Source organism: Erpetoichthys calabaricus, chromosome 15 (genome assembly GCF_900747795.2).
Source record: "Erpetoichthys calabaricus chromosome 15, fErpCal1.3, whole genome shotgun sequence".
Taxonomy (NCBI): Eukaryota; Metazoa; Chordata; class Cladistia; order Polypteriformes; family Polypteridae; genus Erpetoichthys; species Erpetoichthys calabaricus.
The window spans coordinates 18,483,530-18,498,676 of NC_041408.2; the positions used below are offsets into that span (position 1 = coordinate 18,483,530).

Below are 15,147 nucleotides of genomic sequence, written 5' to 3' on the forward strand. Positions count from 1 at the left end.
CTGCCACGCCTCCTCCTCACTGGCAGACAGGAAAGGAGCGCGAGGAGCTGACGTGTTTTGCGCATTTCCTGCATTAATATTCCCACTCGGGTGGGGAAACGGCAGAGCGCAGGAAACCGCGGCGGCGGCGGGGAGAGCGATCCGCGCACAGCCGGACGGGACGCAGCGCCTCCCCCGGAGCCCTTGCACATCTGCCTACCGGAGGACGAAGCCGAGCGAGCGACGCAGGAGGTGCTGGAGAGCAACGGGCAAGCCCCTCTCGCACTTCTCCAGTGTGCAGCCCGTGTACCGCAGCTGCGGCTCTTGCGTTTCTTTTTCCCCGTTTTGAGCCGCGCGGTACGGGCGGTGCACTGACTTGCAACTGCCGCAGGAGACGAGCATAGAACCACGAGTAAGAAGCGTCTCTGTTGATCTCTGCATCCTTTCAGCGCCGCCCCACTGCCAGGAGTGGGAGTGTCAGGTTGCCCGGTAGCAGGGTTTTGGTTGGGGGGGGGAGGGGGGTCAGGTGCCGGACGGTTTGGACTTTGTATCCTGGGGGTGCAAAGTGGGGAGGCTGGGGGGCCGAATGATCTCAAGTACCCTACTGGCCTGACTGCATCTCTGATGTCCCAGAGGATTTTGCTTTCTCCTCTACCCCACAACCCAGACTGTAACGCCTGTGGATCTGGGATAGGGGGTGTTTTTCACATTCCCTGCTAGCAAGCTTGCACCTCCATTGGAAGTAGTAATTCATTCACCAGTTGGACTACACATCCTTTAATAGTGGAATTGTCTTCCATTACTGCACAGCTTGGATTACATTGCTAAGGAGGTACAAGGGCCTTTCTTCATTGAGAATTGCTTTTTAAACTCATCATGGTGGTCTTCAACGGTGTGTTAAAGATAAAGATTTGCGAGGCTCTGGACCTCAAGCCTACAGCATGGTCCCTGCGACATGCTGTTGGCCCCCGGACCCAAACCTTTTTGTTGGACACCTACATGGCTCTGAATGTAGATGACTCACGGATTGGACAAACATCCACCAAACAAAAGACCAATAGCCCTACTTGGAACGATGAGTTTGTGACAGAAGTCAGGGATGGAAGGAAAATTGAGCTGGCCGTTTTTCATGATGCACCCATTGGTTATGATGATTTTGTGGCAAACTGTATCATCCAGTTTGAGGACCTTTTGCAGAATGGGAGCCGCCACTTCGAGGACTGGGTAAGGTCCTACATGCTAATCTGTTTGAATGGATATGAATAAGTGGATGCTTAACCTATTATTGGGTGATGTTTAACCTATAGTTAGGGTTTAGCATCTTTAATGCGGGGACGATATTATGATGGCCAATGATACAGTAACTATCAAATAATTGAATGTTGCTGATTACTTTTATGTTAACAATACAAAGATGCAAGCATGCAAAGGCACCTGCGGTTGCGTGTGCACATCACAGACTGGGGGATATGCAACCATTTTTATTTTATCTTGCAACATACCCATAAATAATAGAGACAAGTGTGAGAAAAGCACTTGCTCAACACTGGGGATAAACAGTAGAGCTGCAAATAAAGAAAAGATGCCTAACCATTTCATTGAGATTTTAACATATATATTGTAACTGGAAATTATGGCATGTTGTTAGACCTGTTATGAGACCTTTCACTTCTTGGTCAGTAATGTAACTTCACCTGATGGTCTGGTATCATTCATAGAAATGGAAATCATGTAGAAAGGGGTGCACATGATGCTTAACCAGTTAGTGGGCATGTTAGCTGCATAGCTGCGGATAATGGAGAGGGCAGATGCATGGCCCTTAATCAGGCTTTTGGGAACAGATCAACAAATGATGTAGAATGTGTATGCAGGACAATTAATAGTAGGTTTTCATGCATGTTGCTTTTTCATTAGGTGGTAACATTTTGCAAATGGAAATGAAAGAGGGCTGAATGTATAACATTTAATGTAATGGTCAGCAGAATAGTTGATTTTATATCAGTCATTACTTTTTTTCCAACTGACAACTGGATTCTCTCAAAACAAACAAATATTTTTTTATCCCTTGGTTCAGGCTGGGGTTGGAGAGGGAGGTTTGGGTTCTTTCGTACTGTATGTTTGCTTATTGTTTACGTCCTGTCATTTTGTCATTATTTAATAAAAAGTTGATCACAAAAAAAAGAATAGTTGAAAACACAGTGGAGAAATTGTTGGCATTGTTGCCTCATCACTCTAGTGCCCTGGGCTCTCATCTTTGCCCTGTCAATGTCTGTATGGAATCTGCATGCTGTTGGCTTGTCTGCTTGGATTTGTCTCCTCAGGAAACTATGATTTTCCTGTTACATCTTAAATAAGTGCAATTTGTAATTTTAAAATTGGCCCCATAGGAGTGGGTGCGGATGTATATATCATTGAGCCCTACACTATAACTGGCATTCTTTCCAGGACTGGCTCCTGTCTTCCACACAAAGGTGCTGGTTTAGGCTCTGACCCTAAAGTAGTTTTGAATATTTTATGTATGACCCATAACATCTTAATTCATTTCTAATATCCTGATAATGGAGGAGCATGGTGTGTGCGCCTTAACCAAATTTTCGTAACAGAATAGCAAGTGATGTAATGTGATTGTAACATTTAATGGTCCACAACAGCTACACTTACCAGAATATTGTGCACGTTGAAAGCATTCCTTTTAGTTGGTTGCATGGTGAGAAGAAATGATGGAGGTGTGTGTGTGTGTTAACTTCTTGTAGGAGTCAGGAACACGTAGTAAACATTGCTGGGGACCTTAATCCTGTGAACAGAAAACACAACTGCAAGTGATAAAGAAGGGGGAACGCGTGACCCTTAACATGGTTCAATAAGTGAGCAGTGAGTGAAAATGTTTTGTGCAAGATCTTAAACATGGTGCTTATTAACAGAACTGCAGTTAATGCACAGATTGGGTGTGTCTCTTAACAATGGCACAGTAAGATAACTAAGATAACTGAATGTAAGTGTATGATTATTTAGTCACACTTTAGTAACTAAGCAGCAAACTGCATTGTAGTAGTGTTTAATACTTGATGAGTCACAGATGAATGAAATCTACCATTTTATTGGGGTTGTTAAATTAATCAGCAATTACTGTCTCACACATCCAGAGACAACTCCAGCCCTGTCATAGTCTGTGTGGACTTAGCACATTCTCTCTGTGTTTGTGTGGATTATTATGTGGCACTCAACCATTTATTTTACATCTTAGAAGTGGATCTAATATGATTATTAACATATTAGCTCTGTATGAGTGCTTGTGACTATAAGCACTAATGTGCCCACTAATTGTCCAAGGTTAGTTTCTGCTTTGTGCCTAATGCTCCCGTTATAGGTCCCAGGCTCTGTAACCCTGAATTGAATTAAGCAGGTCTGCTAACGGTTGCCTGAAGGTAAATGAAAGTGCGTGTGTGCCTTTAATACATATATTGCTGATCTTAAGTAGCGGTGTTAGTTACACATGCTTATATGTGTGTAAAACACTGACTGAGAACAAAAGAACAGTGAGTGTCTGACCTTTAACCTAGCTACAATACAAGCAAGGAAGCTCCAAGCGATGCTGTGTGAGTGGTGATCTTTGGTTCACTCTGGAAGAAAGGTGTAGCTCTTTTTAACATGCATAAATGAAGGGTGAAATAATGGCCTTGTGCTTATAGGAGACTGAACATTGACTTCTCAAGTAAATAGTCGGGACATATCTTGGATTGTTAGTATCACCTTGAAAATGAGGATTGGACTGAGAATCGGTTCAAAATCAAGAAAAAGGGTTTTCTTTTGGTAAGTCACCAATCAGAAGACAGAAGCTAGTGTGTGAGCAGCATGGAAGATAGTAAGGTCATACTAGAGTTTTGATTTTCAATTTCACCTTCATGAATTCTCTCTTCACAACCTAAAAAAAAACACAAGGTTCTCAGAGTTGAAGATGCCAGCATACAGCGGTTTCTTGTTTGCCTCATTTATTTAAAATAATTACTCTGCACCACTGTTTTATGTTGTGGTTTAAGAGGTGTAGGCATGTTGGTTTTTACTTATTCTGAATTGCAGACTGCAGGTGCAGAGCAAGGTCTTAATAAGGATGATTTTAGTATATACCTTCACAAAGGTTTGTTTTTTCTATCAATCCTGTGCTGCTGGTATTTGCAGTGCCATATTGCTTCAATAATTCCTGAGGCAAATGTGCTCTGTGTGATTACCAGATTTGTGAAGTCAGCTAGGCAGCTTACCCACAGTGTTTGATTAGGGTGGTAGGGACTGAGCTCTGGGTCCCCAGTGACATTAAGCTATTTTTTGTTTGATTTGTAGCGATAATGCTTGTGCTTACAAATTACGGCAAAGTGCTTTTCAAACATCTGCTGAAGTGCATGTCGGGGTCAAGGGCAGGTCCACCACCTTGTAGGTGGGATGTGTTGGAGGGCGTGTTAATGTATTTTGGCTGGTGCAGTTTGCCTGGAGAGATGCAGGAATCGTTTAAGAGCAGCTTGCTGTTTGCAGCTTCAAAAAGAATTCGGCAAGCAGACAAGTTGGAGACCGCTACAGTGTGAACAGGAGGCCTAGCCCACTCACTGTACACTTGCAAACAATCCACCTCCTCAGTGATTCGTGCTGTTTTAAAGCTTTAGCTCTTCGTGCCTCATCTTGTCATATCTCCAAACTTTTAGTGCTGTAGGCTGCACTGTGTGGGCCCAGTCAGGACTAATTTGGCCCTGCCTCAGCCTGCAGATTTGACTATCTTAAGCAATTCTTCACGTAGACTCACTGCTTCTTTCCTGAGGCCATAGCATGAAAGTCTGTGTTTGTAAATTAGCAAAAAAAAAAAAAAAAAAATGACACGGTCACATCCATTCACCCAAAAATAGCAAATTTAATTTATGGATCAAATGTCAGTAAAATGGAACCCACATCAATTTATGGGATGTGCATTTAGTCTCTTTTCACACCCATGCTCCACTGTGGACAGTAGGTGCTTTTTTTCTTTGAGCACAGCACCTACAGTGCATTCCCTTTAGACTGGGCAATAAGAGCATAGAGTCTGATTTTGTAACAGAACACATTTACTTGACTTACCTTGATGGTCTGTTCACAAGGCATTTCGTGAATGTTATATTGAGGGAAACTGTAATCACTGTTACCCTGTAAACGTTAAAATGGTTAATTTGACTATGTTTGCAAATTAGGTGGCTTATTGATATTTTTAAAAAGTGGTTTACAATTGTTGTTGGTTTGCTTCCGACATGTCTTGCAAAGATTTTGTTCCTGTTTAGTTCTTTTGCAAGTTGGGTTTGGAAACAAGATTAAATAATGTAGGAAACATCAAATGCAAGTATGGCTAATCTTATTTGTAATGTGGCCTATTATTTCAGGAGAATATGCAAGGTTACCAGTTCAGTGTCCCCCACTGGCTGTGTTCTTAATTCTCTGCACATCACCTAATCTGTATACATTCTAACTGCATAAAAATAGTCACTTTGTGAAAATATGTACAGTCCTTTATGTTCTCTTTAGAATAGTAATGATTCTCTTCAGACAGCAGTTAAATCCGCTGTGCGACTCTGCTTAACATTTCATTTGATAGCAAGTTGGAGCTTCTCCTAAAATTAAGCCTTTTGTTTGAGTGTCAGTACTCTCATTTGCAGTGTGTGTAGACTATAAAGTACGGAGACATGGTAAAGTGGAGGTATGATCTTTAACATTTTCTACATGGTATACTAAAAGAATAAGAATTTATCATCATAATATTAGAAAATGCCCCTTCTCCATTGAAAAAGTTAGGATGCTGCCTTACAGTCTTCTCAACTCAAATGAGAAATGAATAAATGATCAGACACATTTTTTATAGAATTTGCCAAAAAACTTGATTGGAACCCGTTTCAGAAGCCCGTCTTTCTTCTTCTTCTTCCCTTCTTTTCATATTACCAGAAAGCCTGTGTATACACATTATTTTGAGACACTGAGGGAAAAACAAAATCTTACTGTTCATTCATATTCCAATAAAACTGATAGCTCTTTATCACGTTTTCTAAGAAGACTTTTGTGGCTGTTAATTTTTGTTAAAGCAACATATGAAATTTGGAGCTTCATATCGAATTGCCTAATAACATGCTTAAATGGTTATTTTATTGGAGACTGTTTTTCTTAGTGTTAACCTACAATATTGTAGCTATCCTGGTGTTCCTTTATTTTTTAGGACTACAATTTGGAGAAAATTACATTTTTTGATAATAGAGGGATATCTCTTTTATATATACCCTCATCTGCTTCCCCAAAGAGTTAAGTATGCGCTTGACAGGCAGAAAGTACAACTATGGCCTGGAATTCAAACCATAAGGTTGCTTTTTTAAATTTGCATATATGAAGCCTTGTGTGACCCAGAGCAATTTCCTTACCCTGAATGTTTTTTTTTTGTTTTTTTGTTCTTTATTTCGCCTTATACAATTTCTTGTATTAGGAATGTGTTAGTTTTCGCATACCCCTTGGGGTCAGAGTGCAGGGTCAGCCATTGTACAGCGCCCATGGAGCAGTTACAGGTTAAGAGTCTTGCTCAAGGGCCCAGCAGAGTTGGACCTCTTTTTTGCCAGTGACGGGGATTCGAACCGGCAACCTTCTGAATACCAGAACATGATCCTTAGCCTCAGAACCACCACTCTGCTGAATGTGGTCATTTTGTAAAATATAAATATAGACAGTTGAAGTAAAGCTTTATATTTGTAAAGGGTAGATCAGAATGTTAGTTTTATATAAAATGCATTTTTTCTTTCACATTTAGGGTTTAATCTAGTCTCTCTTCTTGAAAGTACAAAAACTGAACTTTTTTTTTTTGTTTTTTTTTAAACGTTTGACCATCTAAGAAACAATTTTATCGGAAACTCTATTATATAATAAAGATACTCTTGACTAATGTTCACATAGACACAGTTTTATTAAGAAAAACTTGTCTATGTAACAGAAAAACACTACTGTCTAAGTGCAAATGTAAGTAAACATTTCAGTTCATTATGCAGTGGCACATCCTTCAGCAGCTGTGACTGCAACCAAATGTTTTCTATAATTACTAATCGGTCTTGGAGATCTGTTCTTCTGTATAAAACTGTTTAATCTTTTCTAGATTATTTAGGAGTCTTGTTTGGATTTTCATTTGACAACTAAAAAAAAAATATCTTTTGCTTGGATTTTTACGCTTTTACTCGTTGTCTTAGAGACTGATATTTTCCTCCAGAATTATACAGTATACATTTTCTATGATTATATTTACACAATATACAGTATGTATAAGTATTGTTTGTAATATATACTGTGTGTATATATATATGTGTATATATATATATATATATATATATATATATATATATATATATATATATATATAATATAATATAATGTATATATGTATGTATGCTTATATCCATTGATCTCTTGTATTGTCTAGGTCCATGGCAAGACAAACATCCCTTATCTCTAAAACTCCCATTTACATGCTTAGTGGCTGGAGAGCAACATTTTTTTGGTGGTAGGCAATGTTAGATTTTAGCCAAATGTGGTGGTGTTGATTATGATCAAAAAGACAAAATATAGACTCATTATTCTAAAGGAAATCCTTCCAAAAATTTATGGGATCATCCAAGTATTTTTTTTTTTTATTTTTTTTTTGAAAACATAAAACAAGCTGTGATGTTATTACGTAAGAGCAAAGGTTTTCTGCCACAAATGCCATAAGTGTTCAGTGTGAAAGGTGTGAACATTGGCAACAACCACAGTAGGAGAGGTCTGGAGATCCTTGCATGTAGTTCCAGAGTTCTTTTTGGACATCTTGTTTGAATTGTTGTGTTGCTCTGCAAGTTAATATTGAAGGATGAAGACGTTTAGGTAGAGTCACTTTAGCCTTGAATTTTCTCATTTGTGTTTTGCATGTCTTAATAATGAATTCCAAAGCTCTTTGTTTTGGTTTTTTATTGTCTCCAGACAGATGAGCCATTATAACACTCTTATTGAATGATGCGTAAAGGTAAGGACCAAAATGGTTAGGCCTCTGGTCTTAATGTAGTGCAGTGATTCTCAAATACTGTCCTGGTGATTGATTCTGTGATGGTGAACATTGTAACCAATTATTTTAACATTTTATCACATTTAAATTATTGAATAAACTAATCAAACTTGCTTTTAAATATGAACTAATTCTTATCTATTTGTTTTACTGTTGCTTGCCTTCATTTCTAAGCAACACATAATTTGTGGATATATACTCACCATCCACTTTATTAGGTACATCTGTTCAACTGCTTGTTAATGCAGATATCTAATTAACCAATCACATGGCAGCAACTCAGTACATTTAGGCATGTAGACATTGCCAAGATGACCTGCTGAAGTTCAAACCTTGCATCAGTGACTTTGAACATGGCATGGTTGTTGGTGCCAGATGGGCTGGTCTGAGTATTTCAGAAACTGCTGAGCCACTGGGATTGTGACGATTAGCCATCTCTAGGGTTTACTGAAAATGGTCCGAAAAAGGGGAAATATTCAGTTAGTGGCAATTCTCTGATTGAAAATGCCTTGTTGATGCCAGAGGTCAGAGGAGAATGGCCATACTGGATCGAGCTGACAGAAAGGCAACAGTAACTCAAATAACCACTTGTTATTTAACAAGGTATGCAGAAGAGCATCTCTGAACACACATGTTGAACCATGAAACAGATGGGGTATAGCACCAGGAGACCACACTGTGTGGCCGGTGAGTGTATATCCCTCCTTTTTATATAAGATTTAAATAAAATAATCATTTTGTAGTAAAAGATGATATCAGATGGGACTTGCATCCTTTCAAGCATGCAATATATAAAATTTTATGTATGTAACTAGTGGGCTTTGCCCCCTGCTCACTTCACTTGCCAACCCCCAGGTTTGCACTACACTCTAGCCTCTTTGTGGTTTTGCAGTTCGTGTATGGGGATGTGGATGTACAATTTAAACAGATTATTATTTTCATGGGAATTGTTACATATACCTAATAGAACTATTTTACATTGCAGTGAGTAATTAACCATATTAAAAATAGTAAAACACAATAATTTGAAAGGAAATTATGTTTCATGTTACGTAATACAATTTTGTTCTGTTTGGCTTTGAAATTAATATGCAAATACTTCAGTAAAAACAATTTTTGGCATTAAATTTTCGTCAATATCGCTTTGAATTTGGATTCTGCGTTTGGGCTTTCATCATCACAGCGCAACGTATAACTGTCCGTGATTGAATTTCGTTTCCTTCTCACTAATAAATAAAATGACTTTTTCGAATGTTTGTCTCTGAGATTTGTTAATTGTCTTTGCAAAAGCTATTCTAACGGGAAACTGTTAATATTTTAATATGAATTGCATATCAAGATCTCCTTTGTTGTCTAATTGTTATCCCCTGAAGATGTACTACATTACCTTTCTTGGATACATCCTTCTTTCTACAGTAATTTGTGCGGTGGAAGACCAGACGGTGTTAACGGTTGTAGATATTCTTCGGGATATTATAAGTTGATGTTTTCATGTTCCACACGATTACCACCAACTGTTTCAGCACGATCGTCAATTTTCGTGTCAATTCGTTTGACTTCATCGTTTCTCGGTGCTAGGATTGCCCGTGTACTCATTTCTTCTGTTGATAATGCTTCGTGATGAAATTGTTCAATAAGATTTGGGCATAATACATCGTCTTTAATTGGGAACTTGAAGTGAGGAAAACATTAAAATTTATAAGAGCTGAGAGAGCAGGAACTGTGAGAAAAATGTTATAATTTATAAGAGCTGAGAGAGCTGGAATTATGTCTGTCAAAAGCATTCACACGAATGAAAGGTGAGAGGACCACGAGTATGTTTGAATATGGTTGGGGGGTGGGTGTGACTTGAACAAATTTCATGGCCAAAGTCTCGTCTCACAGGACTTGAAAAATCTCTTGAAAAAAGTCTTGTCTCGTCTCAGGATTTTTAATATAATAGAGAGATATGCAGTTTGGCCTTGGTCTAAAAGACCATTGATAGAAAAGAAGATAACGACCTCATCTGAACTGTCCAAAAAATAATCTCCTACATTACTTGTCATATGCTTTGACCTTTCCTTTTGAATTTTCTCTCTGTCAATACAGCATGGTCAGTGAGGCATGGTTTAGGGAAAGCGAGTTCATTTTTTATTTTTTTGGTACAGATTTGTATGAATTGAGCTGATGACGAACAGTTTCTGATGTTTACCTTTACAGCTGCCCTGTCACTGAGACAGGACCCCTGCCGATGGCTTACACTCTTCTGGGTGCTTTTGTATTGTGATTTGGACCCAGGAGAGCCTGCCAGTCACATTGATGCAAAGCGAAAGTAAATGATACCATCAGATATGGTGGCTTACTGCTAGCTATGAGCAGGTTATCAGCTTAACATCTAGACATGTATCTTCCTTGGCTTTCACTTAAAGTACAAAATTGATTTTGGTTACGTTACCCTAATTTTGGTCAGTTTGGTCAGTTTAGGAATCCGTGACCCAGTGGTAGCACTGCTTCGTTGCAATAAGAAGACTGAGGTTCACATCCCAGTTGTTTCCTGCATGGAGTTTGCATGTTCTCCCCATGTCAGTGGGTGCTCCTGTCTCCTCCAACAGTCCAAAGACATGCAAGTTAGGTGAACTGACCATGCTAGTGTGTTTGAGGGTGTGTTTGTGTTCACTTTGTGATGGACTACCATGCTGTCCAGGGATTGTTCCTGCCTTGTGTCCTATGTTTTCTTGGATAGACTTCAGCTTACCTGCGACCTTGCCCTGGATAAGCAAGTTGAGAATATAGATGGATATACAGTATCTGAATCATTTCAAAGATATGCAGATGAAGTTAATTGGTTACTGTGAATTTACTCATAATAAATAAGGGTGACTGTGTGAATGACTGTTCCTTGTGATGGAAAGGCACCCCATCAGGTTTGGTTGCTACCTTTCGCCCAGTGCTGCATGGCAAAGGCACTGGCTCCCCATTGCCGTGAAATGAATAAATGGGTTAAAAGTTGGAAGGGTGGATGCTAATATAAATCCAGACTAGTGCTTTTGCAAAGATGCCTGGGTAAAATATCAAGTGAGGTATTTAAGAAGCAGTTTGGAGAATATGTTTGCAAAGAGGTTGTGAATCTTTATGCTTCTAGAGTATGGAGAATGAACTGGCTAGTTTCTTCATTGGATTTGTCTATGAGCTATGTTTAATATTTGTTTACTGGTATTCCATTTTCCATCAAACAGCCCATAAGATCAACATTTTCCTGTTAGATGCACCATTACTTTATGTATGCAACTGTACAGCTTGCTAATTGGTTATATGGCCCTTCTTAAAAGGACAGGCAAAATCTGGGTACACAAGACAGTGCATTAAAATATATTTGTTGCTCTTAGATGTTTATGGCTTCGGGCTGCATTTATGCATGTCACACTTTGGGCACTCATTTTTAGTGTGGATAAATGTGTTACTTTTGCACAATTCATGTGGTCTTTTCAAGTTGCTGTTTCTACAAAGTGCAAAAGACTGTGAATTAAGATTTTAAGCAAAATCAGACATTGAAGGGTACAAATACACTGTGACATCTCCACTTCTGTGTTTATACGAACTGCAGTGTTTTACTCTCAAAAATTGTGCTCTGCCACATAGGTGTAAACGGAACACAGAGTAGGTTTCAATCCCTAAAAAAGTGAAAAAGAAAAAAAAAAAGTGTGAAACTCTGGGGGAATAAGAACTTGGGACAAGACATGTGAAGAAAAGGGAGCACTGTTTTTAGTGAAATGTTTACTTCAATATTATTAAATCCAGCATGATGTTGAAAGGCAAATTGAAACAGAGTAAAGAGTTTTTCACATTTACCTCCTTTCTGCTATTTTTTTTTTTGGTTGTCTCTGTTTGTTGAAAGAGATTTACGCTGTCTCTGGCCGCATCACCCCTTTTCTTGCATCCAAGTGAATTTGTCACATGACTCGGAAGCTAAACAATAAAAGAGTTGGCTTGCACTGCATGTCAAATTTCATCAGTGATGCACGGTAAATATGATTAATGAAAACAAAGTCACTAGCTATGAAGAAGATTATGAGAAAAAAACTACTGGAAATATCAGTATTCATTGGTTGACCCCTACTCATCAAAAAATGTCATGCATGATTTATAGGAGCTTTCTGAACAAAGCAGCTTTATAGTTTTCACTCATGTTGGAAACCAGTACCATTGTGAGTAGTCTTTTAACTGCCACGGCATATCTATGAACCATGTTACCTACATGGCAGTAAAGCATGCACTTGATAATCCAATGGTTGAATGCTTGATTGTCTTTTTTTAATCACATGAACCTTTAATGTAATTTGGAAATACATAATTTAACCTCACTAGCATATTCTGTGTGACAAAACATTCACAGAATTTCAGCATATTATATCATTCACCTCCAAAAGGAAAGTGAACAGGACCTTGGCAACAGTACAATTTTGACATTATATCTAAAATATGCATTATCCATCCAATCAATTTATTAAGTTTTTTTTCATCTTACTTAATTTATTACAATTGTATTAAATACAATTTGTATTGTATTAAATTTGAGAAGGCTGAAATTTAGTGCCGACTTGAAGATATTAAATCCAGTGGGGTAGGACAGAAAAAAGTTAATGATAAACCCTGTTGGGGACGAATGAGTTTCTGTGAACGGCCTGAATGAAATGGTGATAGTTAATGGCAGTCCAGTAATACATAGCCAGTAAAACGGACTGAACAATACAGGGTGAGTCAAAATTATGTTAACATTTGAATGGTGGAAACAGTTTATTCACAAAACATACTTCATATGTGCAAGATGATTTACAAGAATGTCTCAACCTGTTCGCCATCTTGTTCAACACATTTACCATATGTGGCACATAAATTGCATATACTGTACATAGCAGTACCATTAGTGTTTAACATAATTTTGACTCACCCTGTATATAAATATTCAGAATAAAGTAAACATTTCCTTGTCATTGATACATCAATGTCATGACTAGGGTGCGCGTCAATTAATTGGGTATTTTTTTAGCCTTTTGAATGCTATTTTTTTAGTTCGTTTTTCGTCACCTTATTGAGAGCCGTTGTTGGTGCAGCTTCCCTTGTTTCTAGGGGTGTTGCCTCTAGGGTTGTGACCGCAGGTAATCAGCACAATGGGATAAAAGGTCAGCTGGAGGTTCCTTTCATTATCCAATCTGCTGATTACAAACATTTAAAAAAATAATTTTAAAAAATTCATAAAAGAAATTTTTGTTATTGTGCTTCTTGCAACTTTCATTTAGTTTGACCTCTTGCCTGTCTTTTTTTGACTTCGATTGTTGACACTCATTGGGAATTGTTAGCTAGGTTTATGTTTATTTATCTTGGTTTAATTTTTTTACACAATTTTCTCAGTTTTGCTCAGTTAATATCGCCTCTTTGATTTTTTGGCAGGGAGGTGAATTGACATAGTCTTTAATGTTCTATATATCGTTGCACCATACAGGTTTCTGAATTCACTATATGCATCTTTTAACACTAACATTTAATCATGCTTGTGTTGGTGATCTAGTGCCCATTCCCTTCCTGCTTCTCCTGTGTAGCATTAACACACTAAATTATTTACATTTGGCTTACTTGCCAGTGTTAGGGGTAGCATAACATTATCAAACCTGCTTACTCCCATTCATGTTTGCCGGGGAACAGGGCATATCTCTTCCCAATCCTGTGCAAGGCAAGTACTAACCCTGAACAAGTCAACCGTCTACAGCAGCCCTGACTTAAGCACACTTCTCCTCTCACACAGGGCCACTTTGGAATTTAATGCACATCCTTGGGGATGTGAGAGGAAACCAGAACATCTAGAAGAGATCAGAGGCCATGCAAGGAATAACCACACAAGTGTGGTGTGTGCACAGCCCCATACATCCAAGAGCCACACAGATTTTTTTGAAGTGCATAGTCTTGTGGTTCAGTTTGCCATCATATTTAAAGTGATGTCTCATCATCAGCTTAGTAGTTTTTTGTTTGCTTCTGAGAACTTCAGAGCAGCTCTTTATTAAGTTTTTTACACTGATTTCATATATGAAATCGGAATTAAGCTAGCACGTCAGGTTTTTGAAATGCACATCATTGACGTTTTGACACTTTTAAATATTTATAATATATCAACACGATATCTGGAGTTTGGACTCGTGTCCCACCAAAATTGTTTTGATCTGTTTATTCTGAAAACAAACCAGAAGACGATACCAGAGACACGTTAAAGTATATTTATGTCAATTTACCTCAATATAAAAGTGAGGTCAGCCTGCCAAAAATGTTGGAGGCACTCGCTTTTGCGCTTGTACTGCACATCTGTCTCTCTTTGCAAGAACCAACAGTAGTCGCCCATCATTCTGGGAAAACCGATATCAGGGAAAAATTCACTCCATCACCTTTTATATCTTGATGAAATCTTTCCCCATGCTCATCTCTGATATCGCTTAGATTTGGTGGGAAAAACGTCGAGATGAGAATGTAAAAAATGCATCTTCAGTGACATTCTGGCTCCCGTAAGCTAATATACTTTCAGCAGGTTCTCCATAAGCTCAGTATAATTCTCTGCTCTGTGCTTGTCAAGAAAATTCTAGGCAACCTGCACAAATTCAGTTGGTTTCAGTTTCTTTTTGAACTCATCGTCAAGCATCAGTTCACGGATTTCAAAGCCAACAAAAACACCCTCCTTAATTTTGGCTTCACTTTTCTCGAGACCAAACTTATTTCTTAAATGCTGAAATGCATTGCCTTTACTGTCCAGTCACCCTAGTTGTCCAAGACCTGGAACATCATAACTAAAAAACGGGACGTGCTGGACGAAAACGGTTTTCAGATTTGGAGTCAGCAAGTGAAATTTCTTAAAGTTCAGGTAAAAGAATGCCAGTAGCAAAATGCTTGTTGACCAGTGTTATGCCTTCATAAACAGCACTGCCTCAAGACATGTCACCTATCCCTATTTGGATCTTGCAACAAAATTCATCTGTGGGTTTGGTAGTGCAAGTGCATTCCAAATTACCCAAATGGTGGCCCATTTATAGATTTATTGTCAAAAATAGGGAGTGAAGTTATAAATGTTATGCACACGA

At 38.5% G+C, this 15,147-nt stretch overlaps 1 protein-coding gene across 1 annotated transcript in view; it reads left to right on the forward strand.

Annotated features, from left to right (window-relative positions):
• Positions 1-503: 503 nt before the first annotated feature.
• Positions 504-15,147, forward strand: part of prkcea (protein kinase C, epsilon a) — a 309,249-nt gene continuing 294,605 nt past the window's right edge. The window contains exon 1 of the mRNA XM_028820989.2: positions 504-1,203. Within this exon, the coding sequence (XP_028676822.1) occupies positions 856-1,203 (348 nt within the window). The 5' untranslated portion in view covers positions 504-855. The remainder of the gene's footprint in view (positions 1,204-15,147) is intronic.